The following is a 19,207-nucleotide window of genomic DNA, read 5'->3' on the forward strand; positions in this document are numbered from 1 at the left end:
AAATGTTACGTAAAGGTTAGTGAAAAGTCACGATGTACTATTTTCCAGCCCAGATTCATGGACTCCTTGAATTCTACACACAGGCCCTCTGGGGTGCGCGGCCGGGGGCATGGTTAAGACCCCCTGAAAGGGCATGGGTTTGGGAGAAGCGCTCGGTGGGTTTTCGGGTGCGGGTCGCCGTGAACCAAGGGTAAGTACTGAAGGGAACAGCAGAGGCGCCGCCCCCCGGCTGGGGGAGCCACACGGCCCCTCCCCTCCCTTCCTTCTCTCGATCTCGCCTCTGGAGGAAGTTAAAGTCCCGCGTGGCCCGGAGAGGAATTCCCAGCTCCCGGCGTGCACTCCCGCTTGGCCAGCGCTCACCATGCGACCCCTCGTCCTGCTGTGGGGCTGCCTCGTGCTCCCAGGTGAGATGGGGTTGGGGATGGAGAGATGGTGGGGCTTATCCCCAATGTCCTTATTGCTTATTCTTATTGCCCGTTGGGTCTGCAAGAGAGGGACCTCCTGAACCTACATTTCCTTGTGGGGGTGACCCAGCCCAGCTGCCTGATCCTTCCAGGCTTTACCCCTCCCCGTTCGTCTTCAGCCCTCAGAGGGTGCGGGCACTTGCTGTTTCTGGAACCCAGAGCCAGGTCTTCCCCCAGACCTGTGGGCTCCAGACCCTTCATGTCCAAGTGGCTGTGAGAGTGCCTTTACCTCTTTTGTCTTCATTTCCTGACTCTGTGCCAGCCTGGGGACAGACAAGACACCCCTTATTTAATGTTGGCACATTAAACTCAGCAAATATTTCTTGAACCTCTGCTGTACCACTCACAACAGCCCCAAGAGATAAATTATCCTGTTTCATCAATTCACAAGCCTGCTTTTCTTTTTTTTCTTTCTTTCGTTTTTTAACCTTTTAACATAAAAAAATAGGATGCATCTTATAACTGATGTCAGTTGTTCAAATGACAGTGTTATTTTCTTAATGTTTTATAAAATTATGGTGGCTCTTACATATGATAGCATCTTAATTCAGTGAAATAGGACATTGTCATCATCTATAGGTGAGAAAACTCAGAGGGGTCAAGCAATTTCCCCAGGGCCACACAGCTACTAAGTGGCAGTGCTGGGATTCAAACTCTGGGCTGTATGAATCTAGATCTTCCCCATCACCAGCCTTCAATATGCCAGGTTTAGGGAAACAGCAACAGTCCTGTCCCAAGATTCCTCGGTGGCAGAGTGGAGTACCAGCTCCTACCAGGGCTGCCCCAAGAAGGGAGTGACTGAGGAAAGCCTTCTGGTCTTGATCCTGGTACTTGAATCGGGGAATTCCAACCTTCACCCCTGCTGTGGTTTCAGGTTATGAAGCCCTGGTGGGCCCGAAGGAGATCAGCGGCATTGAAGGTGACACCGTGTCCCTGCAGTGCGCCTACGGGGAAGAGCTGAAGAAGTACAGGAAATACTGGTGCAGGGAGAGCGGGCTCTTGATCTCCCGCTGCTCTGGGACTATCTACTCTGGAGAATACGGCCAGGAAGGCAGGGTGTCCGTCCACGACAACCCCCAGCAGCTCAGGTTGGAGGTCATCCTGAGGAACCTCACCCTGAAGGACGTGGGGCAGTACTGGTGTGGGGTCAAAAGAGTGGGCTTCGATAAGACTTTCTCGGTTTCTTTGCTCGTCTTTCCAGGTAACAAATGTCCCTCCTTCCCTGGGAGGGGTTCAGGGTCATGGAGGTGGGGGCTGGAGGATGGCACTTCCCCACAATAAAGGACAGGCTGCAGCTCAAATGCGGGGGGAGCTGAGAGCCACGCACAGGTTTGGTGTGTTCCTGAGATATGACCTGCTTGCTCAAAATGGCTTCCTCAAGGCCTCTGTTTGAGGTGTAGCTGGGGAAGTTCTGAGAAATTGGTCCTGGGGAGATTAGGGTTCAGGGGTCGAGGGTCAGAGGTCTGGGGATGCTGGGAATCAAGGATCAGGGAAGGTGCTGAGGCATTGCTTTTGGACTTGTAGCTTCTGATGGTCTCCACCTGACAGTCACCACAGCGAAGCTGGGGAAGACAGGGGCAGAGGCCTCTCCATTCACAGGGACCTCCCCATCCAAGCACGCAGCAACCTCTCCGTATGCAGGGACCTCTCCTCACCCAGCAACCTCTCCATTTGCAAGGACCTCTTCTCACCCAGCAACCTCTCCGTATGCAGGGACCTCTCCATATGCAAGGACCTCTCCGTATGCAGCAACCCTTCCAAATGCAGGGACCTCTCCTCACCCAGCAACCTCTCCTCCTGCAGGGATCTCCCGCCAAGCCACACGGCTGGACTCTACCTCAACAGACGACACCATCAGAAGCAGCTCCAATCCCAGGTGAGCAGCTCCAACCAAGGCCAACTTTTCAGGTCATCACTAAACCGTAAGGTGCCCCTGAGTGAATAAGAACACAATACTCCTTCCTCTGGGAGAACACAGCTTCTTGTCGTGGCCGCAGACATGCAGAGAGGGCAGATTCAGCCCCCATCCCACCCCCTACCCAGCAGGGCCCTGGAGCAGTGAACGACCTACATTATGGGGGCCAGCAGCCCTTTTGCCTTGGACATGCAGGCCCACCCAAGGTGAAGGGTCCGCCATGGCCCCAGTCCCCACCTCGCTCCCTGCCCGGCTTCAGGGACAGCCACCCCAGTTCAGTAGCTCTTGTTTGTGCACTTTACACTGGGCCCTGTGCTAAGCAGGAAACTGTGGAACCAAGCAATGTGATGCTTTCTTACCCAACTGGAGGCCCAGCCTGAAGGACTGGCTCTTGGGTCTTTATATATAGCTGCCCTCCATTGCTGGTGGCCAGGTAACTACTCACAGGTTCAGACCCAGCTGAAAGTGCCTTCTGGGGCTGGCGATGGGGGCTGAGGTCCCTTCCATTGGGACTAACCAGATGTTGTGGTCCCTGGTACCCTCTGACCTCCTTGGGAGAGATGAGGGATATGACTGGGACTCAGAATAAGAATGCCCAGTGTGCTGCCGACATCTGATGACAGCCACCAGGCTCCTTCCATCTCGTCCGCAGGGTGTCCATCCCGATGACCCGCATGTTGGCCCCAGTCCTGGTGCTGCTGGCCGTTCTGCTGGCCACAGGCCTGGCCGCCCTCGGCAGCTACGCGCTCCAGTGGAGGAAGAAAGGTGAGTAGTGTAGATGGGAGGGTTGAGAGGCTGTCAGCCAGGGGCCTCGCTGAGACCCACAGTCCCCCCACCGCCCCAGAGAGACCTCGCGGGCCTCGGTGTATGCATCCGAGACGTGGGCATGAGGAGTCCTGCTCCTTTTTTCTGAGGGACCCGCAGGGCCATCCATACTAAGCACAAGCGATTCAAACGGGGGAGCAAGAGACTGGGGTCTCTCATCTTGCTCTGGTCTGTCCGACCAAGCTCATCAGCCACTTCTCTCCCTGTTGATCCCAGTGAATCCATGTCCAGTCTCTGTAGGCTCTGCTTCTTGTACGAGGACTGACTACAGGGGAAGTGCAGGCCTGAGCACTTGAACTTGAGCGGGCTGTGCGTTGTGGCCCCGCACCTGCCGCTGGGTCTCTAGAGGTGCTCAGCTCCTTTCAAGGCTTGGCTTCAAATTCCAGCTCTGCCACTTTGTAGCTGTGTGACCTTGGGCAAGTCATCTAACTTCCCTGAGCCTCAGCTTCCTCAGATATATGCCCAACAGAAAGAGAATAGAAGCCACACGTGTGATTTAAAATTCCCTAACAGTCACATGAGAAAAAGAAGAAACTAGTGAAGTTAATTCTAATGATACGCTTTATTTAACATGATAGATCCAAAACATTATCATTTCAACAGGGAATCAATATAAAGATACTAATGAGGGGCTTCCCTGGTGGCGCAGTGGTTGAGAGTCCGCCTGCCGATGCAGGGGACACAGGTTCGTGCCCCGGTCCGGGAAGATCCCACGTGCCGCGGAGCAGCTGGGCCCATGAGCCATGGCCACTGAGCCTGCGCGTCCGGAGCCTGTGCTCTGCAACGGGAGAGGCCACAACAGTGAGAGGCCCGCATACCACACACACACACACAAATAATAAATAAATAAATAAATAAATAAATAAATAAATAAAAAGATACTAATGAGGACTTCCCTGGTGGTGCAGTGGTTAAGAATCCACCTGCCAATGCAGGGAACACGGGTTCGAGCCCTGGTCCGGGAAGATCCCACATGCCACGGAGCAACTAAGCCCGTGTGCCACAACTACTGAGCCTGCGCTCTAGAGCCTGCAAGCCACAACTACTGAGCCCATGTGCCACAACTACTGAAGCCCGTGTGCCTAGAGCCCATGCTCCGCAACAAGAGAAGCCACCACAATGAGAAGCCTGCACACTGCAACCAAGAGTAGCCCCCGCGCACTGCAACTAGAGAAAGCCCGCACGCAGCAATGAAGACCCAACGCAGCCAAAAATAAATAAATAAATGAATAAATTTATTTTAAAAATAAGATACTAATGACACACATTCTACATTCATTTTTTTTCCAGTTGAGTCCTTCAACCACAGTGTAATTCAGAGTAGTCACATTTCTGGTGCTCAATGGCCGTGTGTAGCTCCCGTGGTGGATGGCACAGATTAAGAGGGTTTAACCGAAATAACAGTAATGGGAGCTGCCTTGTGCCCGGCACAGTGATGTGGCTTATGTTGTTTTTATCTCCTTTAATCTCCTCAATACTGTCGAGTTAGGAACTACTTACTCAACACTTACAAATACCCGCAATGTACAGGGCAAGAAACTGAGGCACAGAGTGGTTAAGCAACTTGCCCTGTGTTTGTATAGCTGGAAAGCGGTAGAACCAGGAAGCCAACTTTGCAAATTGGCAATGTTGTCCCAGCGCTGGTGGCCATGGTGGGGAACGCTGGGCCTGCTACGTGACTCCCCTCTGTGTGGCCCCCAGGAAGAAATGTCAGCTTTACCCACGTCCCTAGGCCCCCTCAGAGGAGTCGGGAGGAGCACACAGGGTGAGAACGTTCCCATCACAACCTCAGAGCCTCTTAGCACCTTGCCTCTCCAATTGTGGTCCCCAGCTGGCAACAGCAACATCCCCTGGTAGCCTGTTAGCAACTCAGACTCTCAGGCCCCAACCTCAGCCTACTGAATTAGAATCTGCATTTGAGTAGAATTTCCCAAGGCCCTGTACACACACTGAGATTTAAGAAGCAATGACCTTGGCATACAGGATCACTTCCCTAGCCAGTTTCTGGTCCACGCGAGGGGATTTCCATGAACCAATCTCAAAAGTCCAGGTCACTGCCGAGGTGCTGGGGTTCTCGGCCCAATCTGCTTGCCAGCTCCCTCTGGGAAGCCCCAGGTGCAAGGAACCCAGTCCACCTATGTGGGAGCAGCTGCAGGCTACCCCGGCTACTCCTGGCTTCAAGGTGCTCCTTCTGTTGCAGGAAGGGGACCCCTTCCAGGGCCCGAGAGCGGGCTCTTGTCTAACACTCGGAAACGAATTGTCTGAGGAGACACACATGCTGACAAAGCAAGAGACTTCATTGGGAAGGGGCGCCCGGGTGGAGGGCAGGAGGGTAAGGGAATCCAGGAGAACTGCTCTTCCACGTGGCTCGCAGTCTCGGGTTTTATGGTAATGGGGTTAGTTTCCGGGTTGTCTCTGGCCAATCATTCTGACTCAGGGTCCTTCTTGGTGGCCCACGCATCACTTACCCAAGATGGATTCCAGCGAGAAGGATTCTGGGAGGTTGGTGGGACATACGGACTGGAGTCTCCTCTCTCCTTTTGACCTTTCCCGAATTCTTCCAGTTGGTGGTAGCTTGTTAGTTCCGCATTCCTTACCAGGACCTCCTGTTTAAGATAACTCATGCAAGTGGTTAGTAACAGGCCTGGCCAGGGTGGGCGGTTTCAGTCAATAGTTCCCTTAACACTTCTGGTCTCTTTCAGCTGAACTGACCACGGAGACACAGAGGAAGGAGAAGGTCCATCTCTCCCACTTGGTAAGGAAGGAGGCAAGCCCAAGCTCAGATCCCTCTGGGTCCAGAAGTCAGGACTCCCAGGCCCTGCCCCTCCGTCTCTCCTGCCTGGTCCTCCACAGCTGACCTCAAGGCAGGACTTGCTTCCCACATCCAGGGAATCTGTGTGAGCCCCGAGATCAGCCCTCAGGCTGCCCTCCTCACCCAGACTTCCCACCTGGTGCCAGCGGGTCTCTGCTCCAGGCCCAAGGACCTCTCCCCATCCCCCCTTTTAGACTCAGAGAACTTTGGAGCTGGCTCCACAGGGGGGCTTTGATATCATCTAGTCCAGCCTTCCTCTAAATTTGGTGCAAAATCCCTTACGGAACACCTTGCGGTGTGTGTGTGTGGGGGGGCTATTAGAAATACACTCTACTCGACATCGGGTGGGGTGGGGGCCAGGAACCTGAAATGTAAACGCTGCCCTGGGGGATTCTGATAGCACACCAGAGTGTGACTCCCAATAGACTCTAGTCTGCTTTTGCAGAAGAGAGAGCTGAGGCCCAGCAAGGGAAAAAGTCTTGCCCAAGGTCACACAGCAGGCTGTGGCCCAGATAGAGAGCAGGATCCAGAGCTCTCGACTCCCGTCTCTCCTCTTCCCAAGACACGCTTCTCTGAGCTTTCGCTGGCTCTGAGACCAAGGTGGTGTAGTTACCTTGACACTCGGGCTGAGGGTGGTGCTCTGGAGACCGGGGGACAGAAAGAATGGGGGTCCCTGTGCCCATCATCCTGGAGAGAGGAAGCTGCCCTCTGAGTCTACCTGCTGCTGGGCCCTTCCCTGGCCCCTGCAAAGAGAGACCCTCTTCCCACACCAGCACTCCTACGGAGAGAGTCACTGCTTAGGAAACCGAAGCCTCATCTGCCTTGCCAGCACCCCCGCCCCTAGCCTCTCCTTCCTCAGCTGTTTACTGAGGTGCCTCCACCCTGATTCCCTTAAACACTGGAGCAGGAAAGGGGGGCTGCCTTTGCCTTCTTTCCTGGCGCCAGCAGGGACAAAACACTCAGGCCCGATGCCCCTAGGGAGGGGCTGCAGTGGGATGGGGTACTGGGCCTTCCTTCACTTAGGAAGCAGCTGTTGTTATCTCAGAAAGCCCAGCAAGACCAAAGGGGTGGACGGGAGTGAGGGAAAGGTCATGGAGACAGATGGAGGGGCTGCCACAGCCACGGCCAGGGCCCTCGTCCTGGTTCGGCATCCTGGGGCTCACCCCTACCCCAACTCCGGAAGAGGTGCTGGGCTCGGAGAGAGAAGCTCCGTGCCTTGCTCCCGTTTTTCTAGTGCCTAGAAGTAGAGGCTCTCATATAGATCTCGTATAGTCAGTCAACAACCCAGAAAATGCCTCCACGCTCGCTGGTACAGCCCAGGGTCCACTGCGTGGGCAGAGGGACCGTTGAGAGAGGCAGACACCCCCCTGGACAGAGGGTAGTGGTCCTGGCCACAGCCTACATGTGTGGTTTGCTCTCTGCCCCCTGAGGTTCTTTCCTCAAATTCTGTCACCCTTGAGAAGGTGACCCTTCTGCAGCTGTTGGCGGTCGGTGGTCAGTGGTCAGCAGTGGCTGGGTTTCGACCAAATCACAAAGCTGTCAGTATGGGATTGATGGGAAATGGACCTGATGTCAGGAGTTCTCTGGTCCAACCCCAGCTCTGCCATGTCCTCCCCACAGGCAGGGCTGGGACGCACGAGGGCTGTGAGTGACAGCCTTTGTGAATTCTCCCTCCCCCTCCCTTATTCCTTCAGGCCCTCATCCCTCCAGTCACATCTCACCTGAGGAATGCTGTTCTGACTCTTACCTTGTCCCCCGTAAAACTGAAGGTGTCACCAGAGGTGGCTCAAACATCTACCTCTGCCCCCATCTCCCACACGTAGGGTATTGATAGAAGCAGGCGCCCAGTTAGTAGACAAGGGACACTGCCACAAAGAGAAGTGTGCAGGACGCCCTACCAGGAAGGCAGCAGAGCGTAGGAAAGAGTCTGAGACCAAAGAATCACGAATACGAGGCCCAGCTCAGCCGCTCACCAGCTGTGTGACTTCTGGCAAGTTACATCACCGCTCTGAGCCTCGGCTCCCCCATCTCACGAGACTGTGGTCAGGAACGAGTGAGATGAGACACCTCGTAGTTATCCAGAAAATCGGAGCTTCTTTCCTTGGCTTCGGTGCCTATCAGGCCAGGGGTTTGCTGGTCGGGCCACCTCAGGGCAGCTCTGCTGTTAGGACACATGGCTGGGGGCCTTGGCCAGCTCCAGCCTCCGCTCTGCTCAGCTGCTGGGCAAGGGAGCAGGCGATGGAGGGGCCCGGCATTCTGACCTGAGGACCACACGGGCAGCTGAGCCCAGGCCAGGAGACGGGCTTCCACACTCGCTCTGGACTACCCACCTCTCTTCCCTGGGCCTCGGTTTTCTCATCTGATCAGGGAGGGATTGTTCAGACCCATGATCCCTAAAGAATTCTTCCTGTGCTGTTTGTTATTTGGTGAACCTTTGAGGTGTCCAACTTTGCTCTCTCCGGGCCTATTACAGAGAACCTGCAGCCTGCACGTTCTTCCTACTTCAAGGATAGAAATAATAATCATGGAACCAAATTAATCATTCCAGGAGTTCCCAGTTGTTGAATGATAAAACATTATCAGAAATATTTATTATAACCCTAAGGGCAAACTTTCCATCCCCGTTTTACAGCTTGGGCCTCAGAAAAGTTAGGTGGCTCGCCCAAGGCCACACTGAGACATAGTGAATTGGCCGCAAGCACTCTGACTTTGCAAAATCCAGCCCCTGCCTTTCCCTCCTCCTGCTCTGGCTTGCGGACCATCCCCGCTGCCAAGAACAGGCCGTTCTGACTGAGTCTGTGTTTCAGCCACTGGGGAAGAGCGGCGTCCCAGAGTATGCTGTGATTGACCTTTCAGGGCCCACTGGGCCTCCTGCCAGCCCCAATGTGGAGATCCGGTGCCTGAGCCAGGTGTGGACAGAAGGCTCTGGGGGTCTGGAGCCGCTAGCCTGGCTCCACTCAGACAATGCAAGGAAGTGGGGGAGGTCTCTGCCCTCAGCATCCGCCTACCTTCCCCACCATAACCAGAGCTTAGACCATTTCACCCGGGAAGCCAGGGCTCCTGACCTCACATCCTCATTTCTTCTGATCCAGAAAATTCTTGAATAGCATGGTGAGAGTGACAGCTTAAAGAGTTCTGAGCTGGCAGGATTCCCACATCTGCAGCCAGAACCGGGCCCGAGGCCATGAGGCTGATCTCCCAGGGAGTGGGGCCTGGGGGCGGGGCGGGGGGGGTGGAAATGAATCAAAGCCTGGGAGTTCTGGGAAAAAGGAGTGGTTAGTCCTGTGCCCCCCAGATGGACAGGCCCAGAATGTGCAGAAAAGGCTGGGCTGGACCCAGCAGCTACCTGGAGGCCCCCGCAGCCGGGCTCTGCTTTTCAACCCCTACTGTTGTCTTTACAGACTTCAAAGGAAGACGAAGCCTCGTGGCAGACCCCTGAGGGAGACATGACCCCAGGCCCTCCCCTCCCCGTGTCTGGGGACGAGCCCGACTTTTCTAAGTTCATCTCGGTCTAGCCGCCTAACGCCCTCCGTGAATCTCTGGAAGGGCTGAATTTGCGCTAATTTGGATAAGTTTTCTGCTACGGCTTCAGAGTCCTCCTGCCAGAGTCCAGGGCTCTCCTCCACCCTCCCCAAGCTTTCCTCCTGCATGCCCCAGCTGACCCGGAAGGCTTCATCAGCACTGGAGCCTGGAGTGGTGGCTTCACGGTTCCAGCTGGAGACGGGGACCTCCCCAAGATGGTCACATTCCTGGGCAAAGCGTGCAGCCGCTGGACCCTCAAGGGGCCAGGCAGGGCTCAGGGGGTCTGGTCCGAGTTTGTATCTGCTACGGGAACTCCCCTGGGCCTGGGTGCCCGGTCACAGGCCGCTCCTAACTCCCCCTCCAGACCCTGCCTTCTCTTCCCTTCCTTCCATCCTCAGACTCAAGGTCAAGTTCTCCTGCATAATCTGGTGAGGAGGAGGGAGACTGCTGGGTTAGACCAGATTCTGATTTCTCAAAGCCAGGCTGTGAACCTCCTGCATCCCAGTCCTTCAGGAAGCTGGTTAAAAAGATAATTCCTGGGCCCCATCAAGAACTACCAAAACGGAACTTCCCTGGTGGCGCAGTGGTTAAGAATCTGCCTGCCAACACAGGGGACACAGGTTAGATCCCTGGTCCGGGAAGATCCCACATGCCGCGGAGCAACTAAGCCCGTGCACCACAACTACTGAAGCCCACGCACCTAGAGCCCGTGCTCTGCAACAAGAGAAGCCACCGCGATGAGAAGCCCATGCACCGCACCAAAGAGTAGCCCCCACTCGCCACAACTAGAGAAAGCCCGCGCGCAGCAACGAGGCCAAAAATAATTTAAAAAAGAAAAAAAAAGAACTACAAAAACCATCTCTGAGGCAGGGCCCGGGACTCTGCATTTCTAAAAAGTGCACTGGTGATTCTAACTCTTGAGTTTGAGCACCAGTGGGCTGGTTGAGCTCTCAGGCCCCTCCAGTTTAGAGAGTCTACATTTGGTGTGTGGAGTCTCCCCACTGCCCCCTATAGGGCCTGCTCTGCCCATGACACCATGACCCAGCTGGGGGCTTTCCTGGACCTGCCCGAGTCCAGTCCCAGGTCAAGTGCACATTGGAAGGGATGAGCGCACATTGGAAGGGGTGAGCCCAGGACTGGCGGGGAGCGGTTGTCTTTCTGATCTCCCTACCTAGCCATGCATTCCAGGCTTTGGAAGGAGGATGGAAAAAAGCACGGCTCCTTCCTTGTCAAGAAACGGTTGGCTACCTGTAGGTTCTGAGAGCTGGGGGGGGGGGGGTAGGAAAACACAGGGTGCAGGTGGAGGTAGGTGTCTAAAAGGGAGGAGGGAGGGGACAGGGCAGGACCCTAAGGGGAACCTGACGGTGACCTGGAGTTTGGTCCCCTGGAGTGGGCGGAGGGAAGGTAGAATAACAGAACTACTGGGTTTTTGAAAAACGAACCGGGAGCTGCTCAATATACAAAACCTAGAAAGATGGGGGGATAAAAGGAAGAAAACATATCACCCATCATCTCACTGCTACCCAAAGACAAAATTACTGCAATTTGTTGTATTTCTTTCCAGTCTTTTTTCTCCACATCACTTGCTGATGTGCTTCTACAAATTATTTTGTACACACAACTTTATATCCTGCTTTTCCCACTTAATTATTATAAACATGTTTTTGCATAATGTTTTTACAAACCTTTTATAAACTAAATGTTGACCAACAGCATAGTATTTCAGATTGGTATGCTTCAGTTTATTTCAGTTCTCTCTCACTAGATATTTAATTTGTTTCTATTTTTGTTATAAATAACAGCATGGTGAATCTAGGCACATAGCTTTGCCTGCATCTGGAGATTTCTTTCAGAAGGATGTGCATATGTAGAAGTGCCAGGTCAGAGGGTGTGAACAGTTCTGAAGTTACTCATACCCATTGCTAAACAGCTTTGAGAAATGGCAGTACCAGTTTCACCCCCACCAGGGCCTATCAGTCAGCATTTCTCAAAGTCCTCACGAGCCTCTGCACACGTCCCAGTGGGTGTGGGAGGAGAAACCACCCATAATGCCTATTGAGTGAGGGCCTAGGGGGCTGGGCAAGGTGGAGCCGGTCTGAAGATGCAAGGGAAACTCACCAGAAGGTGGCAGCCAGTTCCCCGGGGGGTGAAGTAGTGAGCACTTTTTACCTTCTCTGAGTGGGAAGGGAGACCCGAGTCTGAGCTCTAGGGACTCTGCCCAGGATCTGGGCACAGTGTGTGCCCAGAAGTTGGGGGAAGTAGGAATTAGCAAGTTTCAGGTGGTCTCAGAGACCCCAGAAGCTCCTCCAAAGCAGGCTTCCCCCATGAGAAATCTCTCAGCTGGAGACTGGTGAGAACAGGGGCTTCTCAGAAGGGAAAGAAACTTCCTGTCCTCTCAGCCTGTCACCTACAACAGCCAGAGCTTTTGGGGGACCAGGAGTGCTCAGCTGGGTCATCCCAGTCCCACCCCTTGCCTGATTTCAGACCACGTGCCTGCTAAAGAGATCTATGTCTTTTGTGAAGCAGGGCTCTCTCCAAGGCAGCCTAGGATTGGCATCCACTGGATTCCAGGTTTCCATGGATTTATTAGATACTCAAGCATCCTTCATAGACCCTGGCACACCGTCCTAACTCCCAGTGCTGCCAGAGTGCTGGCCCAGCTCCAACCTCCTGGGCAGGGGAAGACGTCTACTCCCTCGCCAGCTGCCACTCTGCAGTCCCCCATCTCGAAACACCTTGGTTTTATATTTGTACACCCACATCTTCAGCTCTGTGATCTTGTGTACCTATGAGAGGACCTTGAACAAAAGAATTGCGATAAGCCGCTGCTCACCCATCCCAAGAGCAAGGGTTTCCAGCCTGGGAACTTGCTGAGAGGTAAAAATTAGGGGAACATCAGCATTGCTAAAGTTCTGTTTTGCCAAATTGGGATATTAGCTATAATAATAAACTACCCTTTATCCTCCCATTAGTTTCTTTTAAAGAAATATTGTAACACCAAAGAGAGTGTCGATGGGAAAATGAATGTTTTAAGATAGTCCGTCCCTAATCGACCCCTAGGCAAAGAATTGGATGTTATGATCCTAATCCACTGAGGCCTACTGAAGAGAGATTTTCTACAATCTTTTGGTTACAAAGGGGGAAGAGTGGGGAAGGGATAAATTAGGAGTTTGGGATTAACAGATACGCACTACTACATAGAAAAGAGATAACCAACAAGGACCTACCATATAGCACAAGGAACTATATTCAGTATCTTGTGATAACCTAGAATGGAAAAGAAACTGAAAAAGAATATATATATATATATGTTTTTCATAGAGACCCTTTACCAGGTTGAGAAATTTCCCTTCTAGTCCTAGTTCACTGAGCTTTTTTAAATCAGAAATTGATGTTGATTTTATCAATGATTTTTCAACAACTATTGAGATGATTATATGTTTTTTTCTTTTTTAGTCTGCAAATATGACTCTATTCTTTGATTTTCTAACATTAAGCCAACCTGGGGTTAACTTGACTTGGTCAGTACTGGTATGTAGTTTTCTTTTCTTGTTAAATTCTCCGCCTGGTTTTGGTATCAGGGTAAGCTGAGAAGTGATCCCCGCTCTTCAATTTTCTGGAAGAGTTTGTGTAGAGTTGGTAATATTTCTTTTTCATATGTTTGGTAGACTTCGTCAGTGAAGGCATCTGGGCCTAGAATTTTCTTTTAAGGAAGGTACAAACTAGACATTATTGTTAATTGCTATTTTACACAGACAATGTTTACTTAGATTCTTACATTTCAGATTTTCTTTTTAAAAAGTCATGTGAGTGGTAAACTCTGTCAGGTTTTATCTGAAAAGCTCTACTGCATCAAAATTCTTGAAAGAGTTTTTTGCTGGGTATACAATTCTAGGTTTACAGCCATTCTCTCTCAGCGTTTTGGAAATACTATCGTTTTGTCTTCTAGCTATAAGTGTTGTTGTTGAGAAGTCGGCTGTCAGACTGAGTGATGTGATCTTTTTTCTCAGACTGCTTTCTGCTTGTACTGGTGTTCTGCAGTTTTACTCCTGACCATGAGTAAATTTTTCTTGTTTGGTGTAAATCCTTACATCTGTAGATTGTGGATTCATGCCTTTCATCAGTTCTGGAAAATTCTCTTAAATATTTATCTATACTCCATTCTTTCTTTTTTTGCGGTACACGGGCCTCTCACTGCTGTGGCCTCTCCCGTTGTGGAGCTCAGGCTCCAGACACGCAGGCTCAGCGGCCATGGTTCACGGGCCCAGCCCATCCGTGGCATGTAGGATCTTCCCGGACCAGGGCACGAACCCATGTCCCCTGCATCGGCAGGCGGACTCTCAACCACTGCGCCACCAGGGAAGCCCTACTCCATTCTTTTTAATGTCTCCATTGACCAGGATAAAATTTTTTTAGACCTTATCTTTATAACGGCCATATCTCTTACTTTCTCTTTCATATTTCCCTTCTCCTTATCTCTGTTCTTCATTCTATATAATTTCTTCAGCTCTATCTTCTAGTTTAGTACTTCTTAAACTTGAAAATACCTATTAATTACCAAGGAATCTTGTTAAACTGCCAATGTGATGCAGTAGCTCTGGATGGGGCCTGAGAGCTGCATTTCTAGCAAGCTCCCAGGCTGATGATGCTGCTAATCCAAGGACCATACTTAGGGAAGCAACTTTCTGGTTCATTCATCTCTTTTCAGTTGTGTTTGATTTGCTGTTAACCCCCTCCAATTAGTTTTTGTTTTAATCATTGTATTTTTATTTCTATAAGTTCTGGATGGTTCTCCTTCAAAACTAACTGTCCATTCTAGTGTCTTGCTGCTTGTTAATTTTTGTAATGCCATCTTTTATTTCATTAAACATTTACACGCACATGGTTAGTTTACATTTTGTGCCTAATATCAGAAGTCCTTGGACATATAAATATGTTGTTGTTTATGTTGACTATTGCTCATGGTGGTCTGTTTCTCTGAATTTTGTGATCTCTTGTTGTGAGCTCATGTTTGGATGAATCTATGGAAAATCTGGGGGCTGAAACTGAGGATACCTTCCTCCAGAAACGATTTGCATTTGCATCTGTCAGGACAGGTCCAGGATAAAGATACCAACTTGGAACCAGGTCCCTAACTTACCAGAATCTCAGGTTATCTTGCCTTGACCCTGGCTTTATGTTTAACTTACCAAATAAGATGCTAATACTGGCATTTGCCTTTAGGACAACTCCACCTTTCCTGTCCACTCACCATGCCTAAGAGGGATGTTTTCTTTTGTTTTGTGACCTCTTTGAGATTTCCCTTCCCACAAGCCCAGCAATGCAATAAAAAATGTTTCACATAGGATCTCATTGTTTAAGAGCACAAGGTACCTTGTTCACTCTGTCTGCACTAAAACCCTGACTCCCATTTTCCAGGCACCATGTAAGGCCCTTAGATTTTTATGTAACTCTACGGAAGGGAAGAAGCCCTCCAAAACAGGATTGAGACATCATTTCTTTCCACTCTGGTGAGCAGGCACTCAGGGAAAGATTTTATTCAAGTTAGAAAAATAATGGGGTGTTTCTTACACTGGCATGTGACAAAATAAAATTCACAGTCACCCCATCAGAATAAAGGGTAATCCTTAAAATTAGATCTAGTCAGCTTAATTATAAACTATCCTCTTGTACTTAATTTTCTCACTTGCTACAGATGAAATGGTCCACAGACCAACACTTGGGTACCAATACTACACAGTATAAAGGCAGGTTTATGAGAAACTGCAGAGAGAGGAAGATCTGTTTCTGGAAGGAAAACCAAGCCCTGAAAAAAATGGGTGGAAACAGCCTTAAACACTTAGATAATTTATGAAATTGTCAGGCACTGTGCCAAGACCTGCAAGCATGAAGTAAGAGAGGATACAAATATAAACATCCAGATGCTGCACTTTCTCCTCCTTAGGTGGGGATGGTGGTCAGAGGTGCACACTCATGCCTCACACCTGGCACATCTGGTTCCCACAGTGCACTGTGGCTCCAACATGGCCTTTTTCGAGGATATTTGGCTGCTCCCATGAGCTGGACTCCCACCAACTGAAAGATGTCCTTGGTTAAGCGGGTTCAATGAACTCTCTTTTCTTTTTTTTTTTTTTTTTTTGCGGTACGCGGGCCTCTCACTGCTGTGGCCTCTCCCGTTGCGGAGCACAGGCTCCGGACACACAGGCTCAGCAGCCATGGCTCACGGGCCCAGCCGCTCCACGGCACGTGGGATCCTCCCGGACTGGGACACGAACCCGCGTCCCCTGCATCGGCAGGCGGACTCTCAACCACTGCACCACCAGGGAAGCCCTCAATGAGCTCTCTTAATCGTCAGCTCCATCTTCTGGTGACTCTCCGTACACTCTTCCTCAGGCTCGGTCTCACTTCCCAATAGCTTTTCTCCTTGATTCCTTAGCCTAAAATAATTTTCTAACTCGCTCATGCCAAGAGTCCTGAAAATTCTATCAATCTGTTATTCAGAACGCTTACAGTCATCACTGAAATTAAGAAGTAGATCGAAACATCCCTCTAGTTGATGGGGCCCCTCCCAGGTGTGGGGCTGTAGCTGGGAGTGTTTGTGTGTGTGTTTAAAGTTTGTCTAATTTGGGCCAAATTTACCTTTATCCTTTTGTGTTGTCCCAGAAAGCTCATACTTTAAGTTGTTTCTAGATCCTTCATCATGAATTTATGCTGACATTTGACTAAGCTAGTGGTGATAAAGAGAATGAAGCCTCTGTTCCTAACCGGTTTCAGGGTTCAAAACTTACACACATAGGGTCCACTTCCTCCATGTAAAATGACATAACACTGCATCTTATAAAGCCCTTTCCTGTTCAGGAATTCAGAGGTCATTGTCCAACTCATAATTTTTTAAGGGAAGAAAATGTCAACAGATGTCAGCTGATAGTATTCATTTGTTCAAAGAAATGGGTTTTGGTTGATATAATTGTACTAAGCCTTGTGCCAAAGGACAAGAAAGCTTGGCCTCTGCCCTCTAGGGACTCCTGGTTATGGAGGGCGGGGAGCCACATAAACAATGACCACAGTGACCCGAGGGGGTCCATGGGGTTCTTGGAGAGTCACATAGAAAGTGAACAGCAGGCACGTGCGACTGTGGATTTGGGTCTTGGAAAATCTCTAAGAAGTCCATCAAGGTGGAGATATGTCTCATGAGCAGTTGAAAATAGGGTTTGGGAGTCTTAATGTGTACAAGGGAACAGACGCTATGGACCCACTGGCCCAGGAGTCCGTGTAGCAGAGAAGAAACAGGAACTAAAGGCAGCATAACATTTCAGAGGTTGGCGTATTATATTCTCGTTTCCTCCCAGTCTTGTGTCCCCCTTTGGAGAACACAGCTTTATTTTCTGCATTAAGTACAGTATATGAGGACACACCTTAGCCCCCCAGTAGGCAAAAATAGGGGCAGTATTCTAATCCGGCAAGTCTGAGTATCTTGTCTGGCCCTAAGCCAAGGTAGCATGACAGACTAAGGGGAGGGATGCTCCCTTACTAACTTGGAAATTTGTAAACGGAAGGTAGTGGGAAATTAGGTGATCTGTGCCTTAAGCAAAAACCCCACGACCACCACCTCCCCTCACATATGTGCACACACACTCATAGCCAGGATTCTGGAGTAGAAAAAGAAATTCAATATCAAAAATATTACCAAAATACACATTCCTTTTCAGTGTGCAACAAGCATTTATTCATCCACTTAGCAAACATCCCCGTATGTTTGAGAATTCGTTCCGGCATCAGCACCTCTTGGAAATGCTTTCTGATGCTCCCACGGACTGACTGAGGAGCCATTTCTTGGTGCTGCTGTAACAGCTTCTCATTACAGGGTCCTGATCAGGACCCTCTTCCTATCTGCTCCCGTAGACTCTGGGCCTCTGGATGTAGGGACTCCGCCTTGTTCCAAGGTGCTCAGTAGATAACTGTTGAATGAATACAGTAGTCCCCGCTTATCAGCGCTTTCAGTTACCCACGGGCAACCGCTGTCCAAAAATATTAAATGGAAAACTCCAGAAATACACAACTTATAAGTTTCAAATTGTGTGCCATTAAAAAAAAAATAAATTTATTTAATCTTGGCTGAGTTGGGTCTTCATTGCTGTGCCCGTGCTTTCTTTCGTTATGGAGAGCGAGGGCTACTCTTCGTGGCAGTGCGCGGGCTCTAGGCACACGGGCTTCAGTAGTTGTGGCACACGGGCTTAGTTGCTCCGCAGCATGTGGGAACTTCCCGGACCAGGGCTCAAACCCGTGTCCCCTGCATTGGCAGGCGGATTCTTCACCGCTGCGCCACCAGGAAAGTCCCCAAATTGCGTGCCATTCTGAGTAGAGTGATGGAACCTCTCACCTGCCCAGGACACGCATCATCCCTTTGTCCGGCATATTTCACCTGACAGTCACTTAGTAGCCCTCTAAGTTAGATCAACTGTCTTGCTACCACAGTGCTTTGTACTCAAGTAACTTTTATTTCACTCAAAATCGCCCCAAAGCACCAGAGAAGTGATGCTGGCAATTCGGATCTGCCACAGAGAAGCTGTAACGTGCTTCCTTTAAGGGAAAAGGTGAAAGTGCTCAACTTCAAAAGGAAAGAAAGGGAATTCCCTGGTGGTCCAATGGTTAGAACTCCGAGCTTTCGCTGCGGAGGGCCCCGTTCCATCCCTGGTCAGGGAACTAAGATCCCACAAGCCACACGGCCAAAAAACAAAAAAAAAAAAAAAAAAAAAAAAAGGAAAGAAAAAAATCGAACGGTGTAAGAACAAATCTATCCAGGAGACTGTGAAGAAGGAAAAACATTTGTGCCAGCTTTGCTGTCACACCTCGAACTGCAAAAGTTACAGCCACAGGGACTTCCCTGGTGGTGCAGTGGTTGAGAATCCGCCTGCCAATGCAGGGGACACAGGTTCGAGCTCTGGTCTGATCCCACATGCCGCGGAGCAACTAAGCCAGTGCGCCACGACTACTGAGCCTGTTCTCTAGAGCCCGAGAGCCACAACTACTGAGCCCGCGTGCCACAACTACTGAGACCCTCGCTCCTGGAACTGCTGCTCCGCAACAAGAGAAGCCACGACAATGAGAAACCCGCGCATCTCAACGAACAGTAACCCCTGCTCACCACAACTAGAGAAAGCCCGTGCACAGCAACGAAGACCCAATGCAGCCAAAAATATAAATAAATAAATGTATTTAAAAAATAATAAATAAAAAAAGAGAGTAATTGGAAACTTTCCTTACTAGATAGTAAAACAGGAGTTTCTAAAGAATTAGAACTCTGATCATGGCAATTAGGCTAGATAAACAGATCAATGGAACAAGCTAGACAGCCCTCCTTACCAGCTGGCAAGGCCTGCACTTGTCTCTCCCAGAACTCTGTGGTCCCCACCAAACCCAGCCCAGACGGAGCCGGGCCAGTGAGCTTAGGTCTAAAGGTGATGCCCTCAACCCCCTGGGTCTCTTGAGGAGCTGAATCTGGGGATGGCAAGGGAGCCCACACGATCCCTCATGGTTCCCTTTCTTGGCCCATGTTTCTCCTCCAACAGTGCCTCCTTCCCCAGGCACAACCCTACCCTCATTTCTAATCAATCCCTCTCCATCTCTAGAAGGCAGCATGGCAGGGAAGCCTGGCTGGGAGCCAAGAGT

At 50.5% G+C, this 19,207-nt stretch overlaps 1 protein-coding gene across 3 annotated transcripts; it reads left to right on the plus strand.

The window, feature by feature from the left end:
- The first annotated feature begins 334 nt into the window (after positions 1 to 334).
- CD300LG (CD300 molecule like family member g) lies at positions 335 to 11,258 on the plus strand. 3 transcript variants are annotated; one of them, XM_082604379.1, is made up of 7 exons: positions 335 to 404; positions 1,339 to 1,665; positions 2,178 to 2,340; positions 3,032 to 3,144; positions 5,907 to 5,959; positions 8,824 to 8,925; positions 9,418 to 11,258. In XM_082604379.1, the coding sequence occupies exons 1-7, from the start codon at positions 362 to 364 to the stop codon at positions 9,529 to 9,531; spliced, it is 915 nt and encodes a 304-aa protein (XP_082460505.1). In that variant the 5' UTR covers positions 335 to 361; the 3' UTR covers positions 9,532 to 11,258. The 3 variants fall into 3 exon arrangements, with proteins under 3 accessions (XP_082460505.1, XP_082460506.1, XP_082460507.1); XM_082604380.1 differs by having other exon boundaries at positions 2,268 to 2,340; XM_082604381.1 differs by lacking the exon at positions 8,824 to 8,925.
- The last annotated feature ends 7,949 nt before the right edge of the window (positions 11,259 to 19,207 follow it).

Source organism: Mesoplodon mirus, assembly GCF_964341445.2.
Source record: "Mesoplodon mirus genome assembly, chromosome: 18".
Lineage (NCBI taxonomy): Eukaryota > Metazoa > Chordata > Mammalia > Artiodactyla > Ziphiidae > Mesoplodon > Mesoplodon mirus.